Raw genomic sequence first — 21,587 nt, 5'->3', positions numbered from 1 at the left:
CACTGAAAGGGTTATCAGGCACTGGAAGGGGCTGCTCAGGGAAGGGGTCGAGTCCCCAGCCCTGGGGGGATTTAAAAGCTGGGTGGAGGAGGTGCTGAGGGCCAGGGTTTAGTGGTGGGATGGCAGGGGTAGGGTGATGGTTGGGCTTGATGATCTTAAAGGGCTTTTCCAACCTAAACGATTCTATGAAAAATTAAGAATTGCTCATCACCTAAAAAAAAAATCCCTTGAAAACTGGATGAATAAACTGGTCATGTAAGAGCACATGAAAATCATCTTCTTGTTAGAGCTAACAAGGAGAGTAAAGAACTGACATGCTACACGTAAGCTGTGAATATTGCCACGGTGAGAACCCCAGAGCTGCCCTGCAGACGCGTCCTCAGCCCGGCCGGGACTTCAGCCACGCTCCCACCAAGGGGCCCAAGATCAGTGCCGCTCAGCTCAGCATTAAAAGCATTCACAGCTTATCTATATTCTGCACCAAGGGGCATTATTTTGTTTTTTGAGAGGCCATCACGCTGTCAACCCAGCAAAGCTGGTGGTGAGCCTTTGCGGGGGACACTTGGGCGAGAGGGCTCCCTAGCTGAGGGCTGAACTTTGCTCCGTCAAATTGAAGTGGGCTCCAGATGCGCAAGCACGTTCACTGATTTGGGTAACAGGGAAAAAAATTAAAATAACAGCAGCCGAGATCTGTGCTTGCTCTGGTGAGAGCGAGCTGGGCTCCAAGCATGCCTGCAAGTGAAGCCCACGGTAACTTTGCGGCAGAGCTTAAAGTGCGGAGTCCTGCTCCTTTAAAATGCAGGTCGTTGTTTCTTCCTAATGGTAATGGCTCGCAGGCTGCCAAACCTTTATTTCCATGTGAGCTGAGTTTTAATATCCTGACAGAATAATTTTCATGTAATTTGGGGGGAGGGGAAGTGGAGAATAGAACAGCCCCTTAGATGCCACTATGCAAAAGCTGGCTTTGAATTCAGATAAAAGTGTTTCCTTATAGCTACCATGTCTTTATAAAAAAATCATCGCATGTAGATGAAGTATTGTATATATTCATAGCTCCGAGATCTAAGGGAATTTACACTGACACTTCGCATTGTGCAGAAAGGATCGGGCACCGTGTCAACAGCCGGAGGATTAAAATTCAGAGCAAACTGTCCTAGGCGGGAGCGAGCTCGGGGAGGAGCGAGCTCCCGTCTGTCCTCCCGCTTGCTCGCAGCTTGCATTTACACGCTGGAGCCGCCGCGCGCTTCGTGTTCGTCGGGAAGCGTGAGCGCAGATGAGACGCTCCTGCGGCGCGACGGGCGACTGCCAGCGTTGGCAACGGGAGCGGGTCCCAGGCAGGTACTGCCTTCCAAAAACCTCTTAAAAGGCGTTTGCTTTAATTCCTCTCACGGCCGACACAATGGGAAGGGAAAGACAACATTTCCCCCCATCTGGCATGATGCTTTCTCTCCTATTTACAGGACTGTTTGCTCAGGTCTGCGTGTGCGAAGAGCAAGTTCAGGACACGGAGTAATCAGCTCGAGCACCTGGGCTGCCTGTTTCCTTCATTTTACCAATTAGATGAATTCCAACAGCACAGCATGCTTGTAATTAGAAATAACAGGGTTTTTTTCAAGCTCTCACCTTTTCTACCGTTATTAGGTTCTGCTAATCAACATTTCAGCATCTGCCTAGAGATTTGGGGAAAATAAACCTGTTAAAAAGTATTCCAACTTTGCTGTCATGTTACTACACGCTAATGCACGGTCCAGAAGGCGGGGAGGGAGTATTACGAGACTTCTGCCTAACTTACATGCACCTAAAAAGCCCACATTAATTCTCGCCAAGCCGGCTAGCTGGAAATACTTCAGAAGATGACGGCCAGCAGCGAGGATTAGTGTCTATTTTCAGGAGCGTGGATGGGGCTGGAAACCTGCCATGGTTTTTTGTTTGTAGAGGAGCTTCAAACGTTTGAGACAACGCCGTCTCCCCAGAGATGCAGAGGGAGGCTCGCACGCTGCAGTGGATTTTCCTCCTTTGCCTGCTGCCGGCCGGACAGTTACAAACGACTGCTCTCCCCAGCGCCCGCTGCGCGCCGTTCAATTCACACTTTGAATGAAAAACGCAATCCACTTCATAATTCCATTTTCGCCGAACAATAAACCCACCTGAGCCAGTTCAGAGCTGCTGAGCTGCCCATCGCTGTTTATATCCAAGTGCTTAAACATATCTTCGACTAAGAAGCGCTTGTGGGATACCCTGTCCTCGGGCGGGCTGCTCAGCGGGCTCTGCCGATGAGCCTGCAGGTCCAGGAGGATGCTCTTGAGCCGGCTGTAGTCTGCCATCGTACAGGTGTCACCTGAAAGATAAGACCGCATTGCCAGACCATGTACATTCAACCTTGATCTTTTTATAGAACCGAGCTACTAAAGGCAAAAAATAAGGCACGGTCTAAGACGGGCTGCCTGCATGCACAGCACCATTCAGCTCTGTGCTTGAGGAGCTCCTGCAGTCGTTAACTTTTGTAATAGCTGGAGTTTTTCTAAATCCTGCTGTCAAGGATGCTCTCCAGCACGTTACCTTCCAAATTATAGGGCTTTGTTTACAGACTTCCATGCTTGGCTTTGTAATCCCCACCCATACTAAATCAGCTCTATGTTTTTGTAAAGATAAAGTAAATTAATCTATCCTGCGATTATAAAGTAAAAAAAAATAAACCTGGGGAAGCTGATGTTTAGAAAGTGCCACAAACACAAATAAAAGGCGGCCCTGAGTGCTGGCCTGTGCCAAACAAGGGTTTGACCTTAAGGAATCCTTAAAGGCAGCCCAGGGTGGTAGGAGGCCAGAGGAGCAGAGCGAGGAGTGCAGGGTTGTGGGGAGCCCCTGCGGCTGGGGGGGCGCCGGTGCCTGCGCACATCACCCCGCTGCAGGCCGACGTGAATGCTTCCCTCGGCCCCTGGCCAGGGAAAAAGGTTATTATCACAGAAAAGCCCTCAAGGCGCTCGCTCTGAAGCGACACAGGCTTGGCTGGAGGAATCAGATTGGACCTTCGTGACCCTGAAAGCTCCTGCTCTGCTTGCTGCAGCCAGCTCTTCCACGGTTCTTCTCCGGGGAATGCCTTGCTCTGATTTAAGGGCATCCTCCTAGAGGAGAAACATATCCACGTGCCCAAAGTGGTGTTACGGCCCTTTTCTGCTCAACTGCTGTCTGGTAGAGCTTGGCAGAATGAAGAATAGCAACTGCCTTTTTTTGTGCAAATCTGTTTGCTTTAGTGTCGACCGCAGCGGCCGGTGCCTCGCAGGAACCTGGCTGACTCTGCCTTGGAGCAGACCCTGGAGCACGCTCAGGCTCCAGCGGTCCCACACTGTGGGCATCAGCAGTCACCCACCAACGGTACTGACACATTCAGATCTCCCCATCAGATGCCATTTTCTCCATAATGTGTTTTCTCTATAAAGTAGATGCCCTTATTCGCGATAATTATGTTTTTTAAAGGACTTTTTTATTTTAAGTCCCATCACTGGCCCTGTTACATTAAATCTGAGGGAACCTGGTCTCACTCAGTTCAAGGGACAATACCCTTGTTGATCAGCTCCTCAAAGACTCCAAACATTATTCCTCTGAAAAACAACATACGGCTCTGGCACGCTGACAACTAGCGTGCCCGTCCTTTTCTTGCTGAGCTGCACCATTTTTGGTCCTCCAGTCCCACTCCAACCAAAACCCAATTAAAATTCCAGGTGGGAGGCATTTCTCTGACAGCAAACCCATCTACTGTCAAGACTTTTTTTTTTTTTTTCCTTTTCACCCTTCATACATATTTTGCGCTCACAACTTCAAACGCACCCTGACTGGAGAAGGTGAGAGAGGACACAGAACTGGACACACGCTCAGCAGCCAGGTCAGTGCCCTACTGCTACACGAGCAATAACTGCAAGCCGAGGCTCATTTTCCACCCTGAACTCAGACCCTTCTGGTTCAGAGAGTTTCTCACTGCTCAGGGATACTCAGCAGCTGCAAATTTTTTCCTTCTCTCTAAACAACCTCCAAAGAGCTCTTGGTCCCACACGGGATCGGTCTCATTTTGTGGAAAAATGAGGCTACTCAGCTACTATTAGTCTTGTTTATTGTTTCTGCAGGTTTTTTTTTCCCCCAACCACGTCATTTGACGGCATTATAAAGAAATACCTTTCTTCCAATCACATGCTTAATTAAAAAAAAAAAAAATTGATCTCTGTATCCAGTGTAATCAAGCAATTTTGCAATCCTGTTGTAAATACCATTTTAGCTACTGCAATAATTGTTTTTTCTGAGCTAGAGTTTTCTTTTCTCTTCGGTCAAATCTTAATCCCAGAGATGTATCTAAGGCTAATGAAGACAGGGAAATCTATTTAATTTGCTTCCACCTCTCTTTTTGCTCTGTGGTTTCCATTCGTGAGCACAAGCACGGCTACCAGCAAAGCCACAGGGTGACACCTGGGTGGGCTGACCCACTTATGTGGTCCTCCCTATGGTGGAGACCACCCCGTGCCCAGGTCTGCGTGTCCATCGCTGCCACCAGATCTACTCACCCTGGCGGCTCCCTTGATTTATTTCTCACTTCTTCCTACATCAGCTTTTGCCAGTAGCATATGCCAAAGCAGCTCTTCCTTTATGCCCTGCAGACCTTTTATTTTCTGCAGTTGAGTCTTTTTTTTTTTTCCTCCAGATACTCCCTAACTGTTGCCCGGGGCAGGGCTTTCCCAGCCTTCCCCCCTCGCTGGCCGCCTGACTCACCTCCACCTCAACCTTCTTTCTGACCAGAAAAGGCAGGACTGGAAAAGCACCTAAGAGCTTCTGAAGCCCCCTCATCTCTTCTAACATCCCTTCGCACTTTATTAAGCTTATATTGACAACTTCTCTGGCTAACGGCTATCCCCGGCACCACTCTGATACCATGCACCCGCCTGGAGAATCAACCAGGTGCGATCGTTTCTTGAACGCTGCAGCCTCAGCCAAACCCCAGCACAACTGCGTGTTTCAACAGAATTCCCAGTATGACTTGTGTGTGAACGCGATGGCAAAATATAAGCAACGAGTGCAAGGAGAAGACATTTGAATCCAAACATTGCATCTCTATGTGGGTCCTGACCAGGTCACCCACTGGTGACGCGCCCGGGCTCCCGACTGTTGCATGGTGGGAGCCAGGAGATGGCAATCTCCTTTTCGGGCATTACAACCCTCCTCGATAGGGTCATCTCCTTTCCTGGTGTTACAACCTTCCTCGATACGGCAATCTCCTTTTCGGGCATTACAACCCTCCGCGATTTTTCCCATGCTCTGAAAATGAAGCCACCACAAACCTGCTGTTCTCGAAAAAGTACAGACTGACCTGGGCTGCGAGACAGCCCAAGGTAAATGTGCCCATTTTGGGACTCAGAGGGTCACAGATGTGCTGCAGCCCCCAGGCAAATGTGATGGGTATGAAGAGTAAAACAAAGGAAGCCACAGGAGGAGGGCGCTGGTGACAGCCTCTGGCAGCAATTCCCAATTGCTTGCAATACTTTTAGTATTGTAATTGTACTTAAAATACTTCCCCCCCGCCCCGCTACTGCTGTGTCCAGGGTCGGGGGCCAGCCGGCCAGCAGAGCCCCATCCTGCGTGGCAGGTGACACCGGTCCATTGTGTCCACAGCAAAGAAAACCGGCAACGAGACACTTACGTCTCCTATTTAAAAATAAGTTCCATTTCACGTGTTAACCCACGCCGCCGTCAGAAGGTCAGAGGTGCTGTTGGCCCCTGTTAAAACTGCTCCAAACCCTCATTACCTTCACCTCTCTCCAGAGCAAACTACACTCTTCAGCTCTGCTGGAAGCGGGTCCCTCAGCAAGAATGTGACAGACTCCACGGGTCTCACAACTCCGAACATTTTCCCCTGACATCTGAGACATCCGAGGGCTGCAGTGAGCATGAGCAGGCGCTTCCGAGCGCGGCACCATAGAGCTGCTCGGCAGCACCTGATGCGCACAGCGAGGAGTAAAAGCAATGAAGTTCTATCCCAGGGGCGTGAGACTAATAATTTGTGTTTCTTGGGCTGAACTAAAAGATTGATAGGAAAATGTACTAAAACTGTAGTGCATATATGCGTATAAATATATAATTTATATATTTAATCTCACTGCAGTGCAAAACCAGGGGCAAAACCACTCCAGGTCCGAGGAAATACTATGTTTGACCTGAAATTATGACTTTATAGTAAGTCTGGCCAAAGTGTTAGTTCCAAAAATCATCCATGCTGGGGATGTCTGACCTGACGGTTCGCTGCATAACCTGGACCTAATGCTATTTCAAAACACACCTTTAAGGCGCTGCAGTGACCAGATGTGGATGCTGGAGGCCCCCTATAAAAGACGCTGCCTGCTCCTCTGCCACGGAGGGGAGGAGGCACGTTCAGGCAACGTGAATCACTTGGCAAGCCAAGGCCAAGGCCAGCTAGGCTCTCCCATGGCAAAGATCCCTCCCTCCCTTTCCTAGGCGTTACTCTTTTGTCTTTTAAGCTACCTTCCCTATGGAGACTGCTAACAGCCGTTCTTCAGAGCTGTTGTATAGGTCTTGCAAAGGACAGCTCTGTATTTTCACTCCCTCCCACCCGCCCATCTCCTGCTGTCGATGACACTTGTAATCTTCTTAACATTGCGCCTGGGATCCACCAGCTTTATCTACTAAACACTGTCTCTTTAGGTGTCCTGCAGCACTGCTGCCTTTCACATATTTACTGTTCTTCCAGGTATTACAACCGCAGCTGTTAAACAAAAAGAACCACAGAAAAGCCATCTGTGTGCCCCCTCGCTCATCCCCACTCTTGCCGGCGCTTTGCTAATCGCCCCCAGCAGTTGCCTTTGCAAGGGGAGCTCAGCAGCAGCAGTTTCTCTCACCTCAGACTGCTCGCAATGGGTAGGTCTCATTAATGGACGTCTCTCGGCTTGCTTACCTTATTAGAGCTTCCCAGGGACTTGGATTCTGTTCGCGGTTGCCACCAGATCAGACAAGTTTTGTATTTCCAGAGGTGGCTTGCTTGGAGGTGGGATGCTGGGAGGGGATCACCACCGCCCTTCCAAGATGGGTTTTGAAGGATTTCTTCCTTTCCCTCATTTTGAACACTAGAAATGCCACCACGTGTGCTTTAGGTGCCCCTGTTGTATTGCTGCCAGCTGATCCCATCCATATCTGCCTACTGGTGGGCTCAGGGCACCACTCCCACCCCACAGCTGGAGAACCAAGACACAGAGACCCGAAGACACAGATTTGGGATGAGCTAAAACCACTATTCTGCCTTCCATGCCCTCAATTAGTTCTCCGCTTACTTGACCATCTTTCTCCACTACTTTATACAAGGTTTAGGAAGGTAAAAAAAAGTCACACATGTTCCTTTTCCATCTTTAACCATGGCCCCAGTATGACTTATTACGCTGACTCCAGGAGAAGAGGAGAGCTGAGGGCACACCATAGGCATCTGACATCAAAACTAAAACGCTGATCATCGAACACAGGGCTTGTTTGGGCTTTTTTACATGAACTTTAATTACAACACATAATACCACTATCTTTGGATTCCAGCTTAGGAATTAAAAAAAAAAAAGCCATCTTCACCATTTCAAGAGACTCTGTCTCACTTCTACTGATGGCCGCTCTACTTTTTGAACACAAACCTAATTTGATAGCAATGCTTTGTGCAAACCCCATGAGCCTTCCCCAGGAGAAGCTGCCTGGTTTTCGTCCCACGGTAGGATGCTCTGGGCAGAGCGGTCTCCGGTGCCGTCCCTCTGCGGGAGGGCAGGCTGCATCCCTCCTGCGGGCTCTACGTCCCCCTTTGTAGCCCTGAGAAGAAAATGTTGGTGTCTTTCAAACAAACCTCATGCAAGGTACAGCTCCCTCCTGCGCTCTTTGGATAAAACTTCAATATACTTGCCACACTCGAGACGGGGATTCTGGCCAATTTTTCTGCAGAAACAGACCATTAAATACCTCCTCCAGCAGCAGCCTGTGGTGGCTCTCCATCCCCAAGCCCTACTCCTGCATCTCCATAGGATGGAGCTGAAAGCAAGGACCCGTGCTGCAACACCCCCAGCCAGGGAAGCCCGCGATTCCCCCCTCCACATTGGGGGAAATCTCTGAAGAAACAAGCCCTTTTTATCCCTTTACAGCACTTTCAAAACCAGTGAAGCCTGGCACTATTTGAATTTAAAAAAAAAAAAAAAAAAAAAAAGGGAGACAGGCAGGCAAAGCAAAACAGTAAGGCAGAGGAAAAGTAAAGGAAAAATCCAGCGTATTAGGGTCTGATTGCTAAAGTGTGGCCGGTAACTGTCACATTCACACACTCTGCTCACTCCAAGCAATACTGTTTCTTGCTCCGTTTTGCAGCAGCTACGTAATTCATCCTGTTTAGCACTTCTGCATGCTTTGGCACATAAAATATTGATCAGCCTGCCAAGAAACACAGAGTGCCGTTCTGTTTTCATGTCAGAACTCGGTAATGAACTACATTTATCAAGAGCATCCTCTCTGTGAAAGGTCAGTGGTGAATGTGGCTAAATTGTGATGACAGATCATTAATCCAGTTCCCTCAATAATTGCCCTCTTTAAGAATTTTACTCCAGGTTTCTGTGAATTGTAGCAGGTTTTTACAGCGGGATCCCTGAGCAATCTTCAGCCCCGCTTCTGAGTCAAAGCAGATAACGGAGAAGCAGCAAGTCTGGGGATTAAGTGTCCTTCAAAGGAATGCAGTTAACATAAAATAAAAAAAAAAGTGAGGAAGTGCAGAGCTTGCTTTGGTGGGTAAACTAATCTCCCTGTAAAATATTATTGTGCAAGGTGCCTTACAATGCAACGATTGCTAGAAACATCAGGACTTCTTTAAATACCAAACCTGATCTGGTAACACCTACAGAGCACCAATCTCCAAGTCCTTGGCGTACAGCTAACCTGACAGTAGGTGTGAACCTCAACGCATACAGAAGTCTTTAAAGGATTTGAGCCCCCTGGTTACCGAGCTGTTTTTCAGCACAACTACAGGGGCTGCGCGAATGGCGGGTGGCACCGGCAGCTTTTCATAAAGTCCTGACAAAAGCTGTGCGGCCATCAGCAGCCAGGCTAAGTACAAGAGCACATGATTATCCGCACAAGGAGAAGGTATAGAATGGAGATCCAAACTTCTTCTGACCCTCCAAAAAACTCTGAAAGAGCTTCCCCTGGGCAGCATCTCCGCATGCCCGGGGTGCAGCAGCCCACATGCTCTTGGGTCCGGGCTCCAGCCCTTGGAAAATCTGCAGTCATGCTGCTATCCCCAATAATTCCAACCCAGGATTAGGCTCGGTGTGCAGGCGAGTTAGGGCACCACCGGCGGGCATCCTGCGTGGAGCTGCCAGCCCTGTCTGGCTCCCCGGGTCCCACACCAGCACCAACCAAAAATCCACCCGTGACAGGACCACGCTCCTGCTCACTGCCACCCCGGGGGAGCATAACAACAACCATCCAGTACAAAGAAACCAGCACCAAAGGCGAACTCCAGCGGCACCAATTTGCCACCAGTGGCAACCCTTCACCGCCACCAAATGGGGTAATAAATAAAGAGCTGTTCGGAGCAGGCTGGAGAGCGTCATTTCTAAGGCAGGAGGCACCGGGGGTGTCATTTTATTTGACAGTTCCTCTTAGACCATGCTGGCTATTTTTGGCTGTTCCTATAGCAGTTTTCTAGCTCCAGGAATAAATTCAGTGCAGGAGATGGGAGCACTGAGCTTTGTTTTCTCATCCGTATATCCATAGGGCAAAAAACCATGTGGTTACCAAAAATAACATTTCTAGACAAAATTAAAGGGATTTGAGGTTTTGTTTCCAAGCAGCCCATCCTTTCACATGCTTTACTCCAGCTTTATCTGGCATTGTTAGAAGCACCAGAAAAGGACTAAACTAAGATGTCAGGGGATACAAATTCATTTATGAGCGTGGTTCCTTAATTCTTGTGCCGTTTACAGCTAAATTGCCTCTCAGCCACAGCCCATTTTCATGCATACAGAATGAAAGCGTCGACATGCCTAGGCTGCGACAACGTGGTCCCAAAACACCAGACCGTTGAACCCGAGCGAGATGATTAGGAGAACTCTTTGCACCAATAACTCGTGGCCTCGTGGCCTGCTTGACTTGACAGAGCGGCTTTACACAGGGACAGGAAAATGAAAGATGACTTCAGTTCTTCAGGGGTCTCATTGCAAATCCCCAATTCCTCCATGCAAATTTTCTATCTGTCTCCTTCTATCTATCTTCCCCTTCCTTTAATTGCTCTTTTTTTTGCACATGCATGGAGAGATTGGATGGACTTTCCTCCTACTTCTTCTGTGCGGTTGGACAGGAGGAGGAAAAAAAAAATCTGTTTTTCTCAATAAGTTGTGCGAAGAGACTCTTCCGAGCAAGCGTGGCAGCTCGCTGCAGTAAGAGAGGAGAACGCTGAGAAAGCTTTGTGAAGCTCACAGATTTCTTGCAATTTAGAGACGTCTGTGAGTTTTGAACCTTCCCCTGCTCTGATTTTTACCGGCTGTAAGTATTAGGTCCGAGCAAACTGCTTCAGGATGAAAAAACCCTAATCCGAATCTTGGTCCGCAAGAAGTCACGATAACAAACCATTCGACTTCCGATCGCTCGGAGGAGGCTTCCTACAAAACAGCAGGCAGTGCTCTGCAGCAGTTACACCGCAGGCAGCCGCGCTTCTGTAACGCCCGAGAACAACGGGAGGAGCATCCTGCTGCCCCCGGGGACCACCAAAGACCACGATCGCTACCGGCGCCGTGCCCGGGGCAAGCTGCGTGCCGCAGACGCCACATTTGGGCAAAGCTGGCTCCTCGCGTCGCGCTCCCGTCGCAGGGCTGCCTGCCCGCCCGCTTTACACCCGGCTAAACCCCCGCAAGGGCTGAGTCCCTGTTTTACTCCCAGTTTGTATTTACAAGTTAAGTGAAACTCTGGGAAAAGTTCCCGCTAAGAGGAGCAGATGTTTAACATCATGCAAATTCACGAACATTAGCAATCCTTCAGCTGCTCCTGCCGAAAAAATTCAATTAACAATAAAAGCCCAAACTAACTTGCTTATCTTAGGGATATGCTTCAGTTAATAAGATATACATTTATCAGATATCCATATATAATTTAGCAGTAACTGCAAGCTCACAGATCACAGCAATAGAACAGAATATATACTATGAAGCAGATACTATTAAACAACAGACATTTACAACCTGGAAGAGTTAAAACTTGCCTCAGCGACTATTTATTTCAATATTTCATTTTACTATGAGAAAAAGCACCCATCTATTACTCTGCAAGCTTTTAAAACATATTAAAAAAACCCCACCTTACCGCACCAGAATGTAAATTCCCCATTCTATAGACAAAAACTCTTATTCCTACCTGACACAATTACCTTCCACGCTGCATAAACCTAAACGAATCGCACGCCTTAGCCTCAAACGCGCAGGAAAAGAGATGGATGGATTTGCAGCCTTTCTCGGGAAGCCCAGGAATTACAGCTTGGTTTCCCAAGTCCAAAAGCAAGTTCTAGGTTAGTGTCCTTCCCGGGAGGGAGCAGCGGTGGTGGAGGCAGGGCCTACCTGACACAATTACCTTCCACGCTGCATAAACCTAAACGAATCGCACGCCTTAGCCTCAAACGCGCAGGAAAAGAGATGGATGGATTTGCAGCCTTTCTCGGGAAGCCCAGGAATTACAGCTTGGTTTCCCAAGTCCAAAAGCAAGTTCTAGGTTAGTGTCCTTCCCGGGAGGGAGCAGCGGTGGTGGAGGCAGGAGGTGGCAGGAGCAGCCCCAGGGGAGGGCAGGCAGGCGGGCGGGCAGCAGGAGGAAGCTTGCAGGTGGGAGAGCGTGCGATAAATGTAATTTATCAAGTGCCTATCACTGCCTAGGAGGTGTGCCACGGATTTAGAGATTTTTAGAGCCAGAGGGGATCATGTGCACGCCCTGACCTCCTCCATTGCACAAGCACAGAATTCCACAAGGTTTTCCCTGCAGCAGCTCCAAAATTTGTTTGCTCTATAGCACACCTCCCAGGATGGCTTCCAGCCCTGATTTAAGCACATAAGAGTCATTTTTCAAATGATTACTTAGTTTCAGTGGGCAAACATATTTTATTTTTAATTTGTTTAGCTTCAATTTCCATCTACTGAATTTTGTTACGCATTTATCTGGTACATCAAACCCTAAGTCTTACATCCCATAAGTCATCTTCCCGGGTTTGCAGATGTTGGGCTCAGCTGTGCCTTACCTGTACGCTCCGATAAGCTGTGGGATACGGCGGCTCTGGCTAAGGCAGCTCACCTTGGGAATGACTGGGGCTTTTTCTCTTTTCTGGGAATTTTATCATTCCACAGTGGGCACAGAAATGACCGCGGCCACGTTATGGTCAGGAACAGGCGGCTCTACCACAATTCGGTGCCCACCACCTGAGCTGGCTCGGACCCTTCGTGGTACTGCAGGGTGATGCTCCACCACCCACAGAGCCAGAGCCCATTCCCAAGCCAGGGGTTTCAAGAAAATTACGGTGAGCAATTGCTCTCATCCCACAAGGACGTCACTCCCAAAGATGCACTCGGACAGCCTTCCCAAACGCCGTTTAGCACAAGGATGACGTAACTAACAGCAACGTCTGGGCTGGGGAAGTTTCCTATGCGATACCATAAGCAAACGAGGCTATTCCTACTGCTGTTTTTATTATTCACCACCTACTGAGCCTTAGCTATTACTTTCGTGTTAAAAAATTAAAAATGTTTGTCAAAGCAGGGAGAAGAAACAATGCCGCGAAGAGCAAAGCACGCGAAGAAGCAACAGCACGCAGCCAAGGCAAACAACTCATAAGTAACCCCCACGCTGCTCGTCCAAACTGCTCGGTGAGCGCAAATACAGTAATAGAAATCATGAGTGAATTATGCATGATTCATAAACAGAAAACTGGCTAAGCCTAACGACTCGTTTCTTCACAACACAGCCCGCTCTGCTACCGATCCGTCACTCCGCGATCCGACGCGCACACACGCTCCCACGGCCGACTCCATCCGCCTGTTGCGCCTGTTGCCTCTACTCCCTCCAAATCACGTTTTTGTCTTCAGATTGTACCATTTGTCCTTGTAAAAACTGTTCAGCTAAATTAGTGATGCTGCATCCTAGGTTGCAGCCGGAGGGGGCGGGGAGCAGGAGAGGAAAACGTGCCATACGCAGCTGTTTTTAACAGCAACGGCAAAACGAGCTTAAAGAATGTCTAATTACTTAAGATCCCAACCCAAAACAAATGCACAGCGTAATGAATTGATTCATTTATTGAGAAACACTGCACTGAAGTAGCCTGGGAAGACAGCGAGGCTTTTGTAAAGGTTAAGAAAAAAAAAAAAAGAAGAAAAATAAGTCGAGAGAGATGTCTGGGCAGATGCCAGGCGGGTGCTGGGGATGCCACCCCCAAGGAGGGACCTACAGACACACGGGGAGGGAGCCGCACGCCAGCTCCAAGGGGCTGGGTTCGGCACGGGAGCGGAGCTGGGAAGGCGAGGGCTGGCCTAGGTGGGGAGCAGAGCAGGCAGCACTCCTGAGGATAATTAAGCGGGCATGTCGTACAAGCCTTTGAAGAGCACGGACTTAGGGGATCAAATTGTGCGTGCCTGCCAGCCGCCTTGGGGAACGTGAAATGCAGAGAGGTGACAGCAGGACTCAACCAGCAAATTCCCTGAGATTCTGAGGGTGGATCCGTCGGTGGCACTTCAGAGGGAGGGCGGCCGGGTGCTTTGCTCAGCTTGCATGGGTCCAGGTGCAACTGGAGTCCCGAAATGCTCCATTTTCCTGCTCTTCTCCCGGAGCTGCTCGCCCCCCACGAAGGGGCTGGAGAGCAGGCAAATAGCCAAGCAAGGTGAAAAAAAGAGCAGCTCAACAAACCCCTCATGGGATCCTGAGGTAGCTGTTTGCTTCCCAAACGCCAGTGATTTCTGGGAGGGGCACCATCATCTAGACCGTGTCCTCAGGAAAGACACCACTGCTTTGCCTCCCATGGGAGCCTGGGACTTCATTGTGCTCAGACTGACCCAGAAGGGATCTTTCATATTATTACTTCCCAATGTGAAAAACAAAACAAAACAAAACAAAACCCACAAAGAAACAACAAAAAGGTGAAAATGCCTTTCTGTGAAAAGCCAGGCTCCTGGATGGTAACGGTTGAGCAGAGCTCCTGAAAACAGAGTGGGGTGTCCTGCATAAATCCAGACTGATTTCTGCTTCATCGCTTCAACAAATCAAAGTTAATTAGTTTAAGGCAATCCTGCCACTTAGGACCAATATTTCCACTTCTGTGATCCCTGCCGTCTGGGGTGGAATCGTCCATCCCGACGGCCTGACGCACCCCTGCGCGGTGCCCGAGCCGCACACAGCAGCGTGACCTGGCACCGTACAGAGTTGTACAACTAAAACCCCGGCTTTTAGGAAGAATTAACTAGATTATATTTATTCTACATATTTCCCCATGCTCGTGCTGTAAGGATGGCTGGGTGAGAGAGGTTTCTTTCTGTGGGGTGAATCCTTTGGACCACCAGCGATGGCAGGAAGGCTCCCATCGGCATGGTTTCGCTATGATGGACAAAAGGAGTGTTTGGGGAGGAGCTGCAAGACTGAGGGGGGATTTTAGTGGGGTTGGGGAGCAGCCTGCAATGATCCAGACTTCTCCCTGTCCCATGTCTGTCCAGTCCATTTAGAGGCTCTGAGATGAGGCTCTCACCGTGTGTTCAGAGAGCTCCTGGCACGGGGTTAGAGCCTCCAAGCGCTGCCAAAACACAAACAATAAGAATAAATACGGCTCGGCAGATCTGTTGGGAGCCCGCTATCTACAAACACAGCAGCATCAGATGTGGTTGTCAGCAAAGGATTACAGCTTCAAGTACAGAAGCAGCAAAAGCAAGAGATGGACAAGAAGTTAAGAGTGATCATCCTTGGTTTGATGCACACGGTTTGGAGGCCAGAGGCGAGGGAAAAAACAAACCAAATAAATCAACAGGTGAACAAGAGGAAGGCTTGTTTCGAAGCCACTAATATCTTTTGCCATGCATCTGCTGTAAACATCAGTTTACACCTGGTGTTGGGCTTTAGTTTTCATTTTTGCACCCAAGATTGCTATTTTTAAATTAAGGGAACAGACCTGGCAGACAGCGAATGTTGGGGGAGTGCTGCTTTATTAATGTCGAAGCCAAATCTTCATGAGCAATCTGCAGGCAAAAAAAAACCAAACCATTTTTCTCCTGGCCATGTGAAGCACCTGAAGACATCTATGATACGCCCACTTGTCATGAATGGGAAGAGTTAATTTTCCCACAGCGATGATTAGCTTGGCTCACTCTTCACTTCAGCAGTTACATGAGGAAGAGTCTTGGTCCAGACCAAGAACCAGAAAGCCTTGGCTCCCTTTTCACTGTAGCCAACTCGCAATCCTCATTTCTATGCGGAAAAAAAAAAAATCTCATCACGACTTTAACCCAGACATCCTGTAATTTATATCAACCAAACCAAACAGGCCTTTGTTAGATAAACTGTGTGTTTGCTCCTCGTGCCTGCTCCAGTTGATGCTGCTACGCAATCTGCCGTTTGACATTTTACAATCCTCTACCTTATTCCTATTAGAGAAAGCAAAATTGCCTGGATTCCTCCAGGAAGTAACCAATGCTCACTTTTTTATGGCTGACTGGCACATCTATCAAATACTTCTAGACAGCAAAAATATTATTTGGAACCTTTAATAAATGTTAAAGCCCTATGGCACTCATGTAAATTTTACTGATCCCATTGTGCTCCAAAACACCTTTCCAAACAATTCACTGGCACTACTCTCGGAAGGAGCACTTCACCATCACTCTCTGCCAGGGCTTCCATGGATCTGACTCCCTGGTGAAGGTACTTTGCTTCTTACCGCCTGGTTTCTTACCCTGAAGTACACGTGGGAGAAGCGGCCAGCAACACAAACAATCAAGGCTACTGCATGCCACCCTTGGTGATGGATGGAGGCAAGCATTAAATTTTTTTCTTGAGTATTTTCGTAAACAAGCTTTCCCTGCTGCCTTCTTGGAGACACACTTGCTTCTATCACAAGACCTCACGATCTGCCCTGGGATGGCTTCGTCCTCCACCACTGTAACTTTTTAAGCCATTCTGAGCCAGCCATAGTTACCCTGCTTCTCTCAGCAATCGCTCCACTCAGAAGGTGCATGGTGTTCACGGCCGCCCCTGCAGACAGGGAGAGCCAGGGGTACGTGCACACCCTGGCAACGAGCTCTCGTGACATTTTCAATCCAACTGCAATAAGAAAACACTGTAATTCTCCCCAGACTGCATGTCCTTCCGCATCCTCATAATCAAAGACATTCAGAGAAACTGGCCGCAAAACAACTGCTGATTTTAGGGACTTCCTCACCTTGCACTTGAACGGCGGCGCCTCCGAGATCCTCTTACTAAGCACCAAAGGACAACACCATTGCAGTAAGCAGGAGTATTTATTATTGTTAAGGATGTGTGTAATGGTCTAATAACGATGTGCTGTGACTGTTGTTCAGATGTCATTAGGAGACCTCCCAGGCATCTCATTAGTAGACCATAATGTACACCCTAAAGGGCATTACCTTAATTATACAATGTTAAATTCTAAAGAGGAAAACATGCACCAGGAGGGAGAAAGTACTTCTAATATTAAAAAAAAAAAAAAAAGAAAAATTAAAAGGAGTAAGATAATTCACACAAAAAACTCTTAAATTGGTCCAGAATTGGGCCAGCAACAACATATTAAAAGGAAACATTTACAATACGCACATGTATGCGTGAGAGTCCACTTAACTCCCCCAGGATTTGATGAGGTCAAAACTACTCTACTACAGTAGTTTTATGGGTTTCCAACACTTCAGTTGAATTTTTGTTATTATAATCACCCTGCACAATATATGCCACCCTAGAGATCAGAGCCTCCCATGATGGACAGTCAAAATTTGCCACTTAATGATAGAACATCCCAACTCCCTGAAGCATTATATGAGTTCCTTTCTGTGTGAGGAACTGTAACCAAAATAATGATGAAATTGTTATGTATCTTAGTTTTCAGCATTGGGGTGATGGGATGGAATCAATTAACTACAAAATGCAACCACGAATGCTGCTATGTTCTCTTCTGTACAGCCCTACCCGACTGAACACTAAGTTCAGGACGATGAGAGTAGTCTTAAGGTAATTATTAATGTAGCTGAAACTATAGACAATGGGCACCTGCCAAAAGAAGATGGAAGGTAATTTGGTGTAGCGGACCGAGAAAGTTGGCTAGGACTGCCAAGACTTAGCCGAGTAGGTAAGAGGTAATTCTGGCAGGGGGAGATCGTGACCACCAACTCATTGACCACCTACCCAAATGAGACCACCAACTCATTGACCACCTACCCAAATGATACCACCTACTCAAAAGGGAACAATAGAAGTGAACAACTGAGTTTGCACAGTAATTTACGTAGGAAGCGAGAGAATTTGTACCAATCACTAGAGAGAATGTTATTGATTATGTATGAATGTAAGGAATATGTATATATTTGATTTATATAACCTGACTGAAACAGGCGCTAGGTATGCACTTTAGGTGGAGCGATCCCCCGTGCATCCGGCGCCATGAATAAAGAATGCCTGCCTTTTAACACTACCTTGGTGTTACGAGGTTTATTCTTCCTGATTTTGGTGACAGAACAAGGACTCTGATTCCTACTGCACCAACTCGGGGTCAGTCGACCACAACGTGCAACCCAGCTACACCTCCAAGTACTCCTCGACCTGCCTGTACCAAGGCAGCTCTGCAGCATCACAGCTCTCGGGGCTCCAACACAGAGAGGAAAATACAAACACATTTACTCTAACGTCCCGCTGACAGCACAAACCCACGCCGCTCCGCCTGCCCTCTCCCATCAGACACAATTAGATTTGTATTTCTACTTTAAATCCACGTATGAGGAGCAAACGCAGCAGATCAAAAAACAGAATGAATAAATAAAAGCTCGCCAGTGCAACAGGCTGAATTTTGGGGATGAATTCCTCTCCTGTTTCTTCATGGGTTTGGTGTTTTTTTTTTTCTTCTCTTTTCTCTTAAGCGCTCTAATGATAGATGATGAATGGGACAGTCATCTAAGCACTGGAAGTGCTTTGCTGCTGACAACGCAAATAACCTTTCTGCGGTTCAGGGTACCAATTCTGGACTAGATCTGCTGGAGGCCTGTCAGGATAACAATATCCCCACATGGAACCGCCAGCAGTGGGATTTTTCATTATATATGTCACCGAAGTACAGAGGAGAGCTTCTTACTGCAGAAATAAGGGGATGAAAACATGTTTTTCCTGAAGATTTTCAGCACTGAGAGTGACAGATATTCCAGGGTAAAGCACGAATGACAAATCACTATGTTTTGATCCGTGAGAGCACTACACTGAGCCTCTGTCGAGAAGGAATTAGCACAATTTAAAAGCTGGGATGCGGGGAGCAATGGCCCGGAGGGAGATGCCCACCCAGGCACAGCAGGGCTGGTGCCAGCACGTCTGTCCCCACCCTGCAAAGCTGCAGCTTGGGCTCTGCCTAAACAGGCACCCTGTAGACCGCCCCCCCCCCAAGAAAGCGGCTCCTCAGATTTCCATCCCTCCCTTGGACAAGGATTGCCTCTTCTCTGGCAACCCCCCCCACTGCCCGTTATCTGCCTTGGCTGCAGCTGAAACCCCCAAATTACGGCCATGCTGAAGAGGATGGAGGCAGCATAGGGCATCGCCCTCGGTGCCCCGCGACCTCCTGACAGCCCCCCCAGCATCAGAGAGCGTTTCGGGGTAAGAAAGGAAAGAGGGAAGAAAAGGAAAGCACATTAATAGACTCTTCCAAACGAAAAAGAGCTTAAGGCATTTACAGGATAGCCTTCCAAACATATCTACCACCTTAACACCTCGCTGTCCATGAGGCACTACCACAGAGACCCCCAGCTGTAGTGGTGAATTTGTTTCATATACCAGGAAACCTTTTAATTTCCTTCTCTGTTCCATATTCATCACACTCGGTATTTATTTCGAGCGCATTAACTACAATGCAAGTGACAGATAGAAGTGATGCATCCCTCGGCGCCCCGGGCTCTGCTGCCTGATGAACTGACACGGCTCCACGCCCTTATGCTCACAGAAACCATAAAGTGCCACAAGGGCTTGGGCTCATTCACGATTTACAGCCATCCCCACCGGGACTATCGAAATCCCACCTAGCTGTGTCCAAACAGCACAGGACACAAATGAAACTCAAACCGCTGAAGAGGATAAAACTCTGAGGTTTATTACGGCTGGGAGATTAAAATTCAATATTGCAGTAGAGAAGGATGTTAAAATGCTGCACAGATTTAGCTCCTCTTTGCTCAGAGAGGCAGTTTGAGAATGGTAAGTCTGGTTTAACATCGTTTTATTGACATAAATTCTATTTGTCGAGGGCTCTGAAGGAAGGAGCGACGCTCGTGCCTTGCACTCCCAGCCACTGGGTACCCAAAGTGATTTTCTTTCTTTGCCAGGACACGGATGGAGCGTACCCTGCAGCGCAAGGCACCCAAGGCTCACCGCGCTGCACCGCATGCGCCGGGCGTCACGGAGCGGCTCTGTTGGCATCCCAAAAAGAGCAGAGGTCCGGACACTGAGCACTCTGAAGAAGCAATGTAATTAAGTTTTATGTAAGGAAGCCCTTCCAATGAGACAGGTTCTGTAAGGTAATAAGACTTGTTGATAACATCCCTGTTCCCCCAGTGAAAACCTTTCCTAATCGCCTCAGTATCTTGCTAAAGCCCCCTGCAAGCGTGCAAAGGCTCTACGTTAACGAGAGAGTTCAACCCGTTTATACATCATCTTGCACAAACGCTTTTCTCCTTGTCTTCAGCACCACATAAAATACAACAGCTGTGGAAAACAAGGGAAAGTTCCTGCTCTAGAAGGTAAGCCAAGGAATGTAATGCCATTTATTAGAAGCAGGGTCAGGCCCTCAGTCGCGTCAGGTCTTTCTCATATGGCGTGTGGTTTTCTGATGTATGAGCTCAAATGTATCGTTACCGGTTCCTGTCAAACCATCTGAAACTTGGCAAAAAGGAAAAAGGGGATGCAGCGTTCAAGCGTTAATTAAAAATTTAGCCAAACCACATGGCAGGGGATGAAAACAACTTGTGCACCACAGCCCCCCATCATCCTCCTACAGCCCCCGCCTATCTTCCAAGTATCTCAAAACCGCAGCCAGGCAAATTAAAACAGCACCGAAAGCCTGCCACGGCTTTATCACTTTGCTTTTAAAGGAAATTAAAGGTAACATATTCATGCTGCAATTACAAGGCGAATGATTGCATTTTTCTCCCACGGACTGCCCTCATTGCAGAGGGTCGCTCCCACTGCTCGCCCCGGTTTTACAATGGTGGAGCCATCACTGAGTTCGCAGGATCTCAGCCTTCATTTGCAGCACAGAAGACTGGAATCAAGATCTGTGCTGATTTATTTCAGTATCTTTTCCCTGCAGTCAATAAAAAATAAATGCATTTTCTGTCTTTAGTTCCCCACCCACGTAAGATTCGCGTTTGGTCATTTCTTCTGCCTAGGCTGGAATGCCCTCTCTAAGAAAAATAGCAGGAGATTCAGACCATCATTTGATAGCTTTGTCTGCATCCACATCAACAGAATGAAAATAAATTAACGGGACTAAGATCCCAGCTCAAACTTATCCAAACAAGTAAAGTAACCACTTGGGTTTTGTTCTTTTTTTTTTTTTTAATAGAACAGCAGCCAAAGATCTGAACATTTTTAAAACTAATATTCTAAAATTTTATGCTTCACATGCTAGGTTTGTAATATCACAAAATGTTTTGAGTTGCAATCAGTCAAGCAGAAAAATGTATCTATGGCTGTCAGATAAATTTATTTTGAGCTGTGAAAAAAATTACATTGCTACCCAACGTAAGGTAGCATTCGGTCACCCAAAGATACCAGCCAACAGCCCGCTGATCCAATTCACGTTGCAGATAGCGCAAGCGACCCCTACACAAAATGCAATGGTGGTATTCACTGGTACATTTGTAGCAACAACGTAACCCCGTCGCACTTTTTAAAAAAAAGAAATCTAGAAAGATTGCATGTCTGGATCTCTGTTCAGGGGAGCAGAAGGTCAGCAGCGACCCAGCCTGTGCGGCCGGAGATGGCTCTGCTACACAGACACATAGGGAAGCTTTGGAAATGCATTTTCACACAGTTCGTTCTTTGCAAATCGCTATGCCCACCATTTCTTACCTCCTGTACCTGCATGGAAAACGCAACATATGCCAAGGCCCTGAGCAAACCAGCAAACGTCAGCAGAGCAACATTTTTTTTTTTACGATGCTCGTTAAATTTCGATCATCATTTCCTACAACGCACGAAGAACCGAGACTGTTCTCTGGCTGTGACACTCCCTAGGTCACCTTCTTTCCATGTTTTTTTAAAAATCTCATTTGGTGCCTTTGGCTTCCAGTTCATTCATTCCCTTCCAACAGACTCTT

At 47.7% G+C, this 21,587-nt stretch overlaps 1 protein-coding gene across 2 annotated transcripts in view; it reads right to left on the bottom strand.

Moving 5' to 3' along the window:
* The window catches only part of FSTL4 (follistatin like 4), a 238,852-nt gene that overhangs the window by 106,973 nt on the left and 110,292 nt on the right, over positions 1-21,587 (bottom strand). For both annotated transcript variants that reach the window (XM_009646869.2, XM_009646870.2), the window contains exon 4: positions 2,148-2,338. In XM_009646869.2, coding sequence (XP_009645164.1) covers positions 2,148-2,338 — 191 coding nt within the window. The remainder of the gene's footprint in view (positions 1-2,147; positions 2,339-21,587) is intronic.

This window comes from Egretta garzetta, unplaced genomic scaffold, assembly GCF_000687185.1.
Source record: "Egretta garzetta isolate BGI_Z169 unplaced genomic scaffold, ASM68718v1 scaffold439, whole genome shotgun sequence".
NCBI lineage: Eukaryota > Metazoa > Chordata > Aves > Pelecaniformes > Ardeidae > Egretta > Egretta garzetta.
Note: the sequence above shows the minus strand (reverse complement) of the source record. Positions and strands in the feature narration are given on the sequence as shown.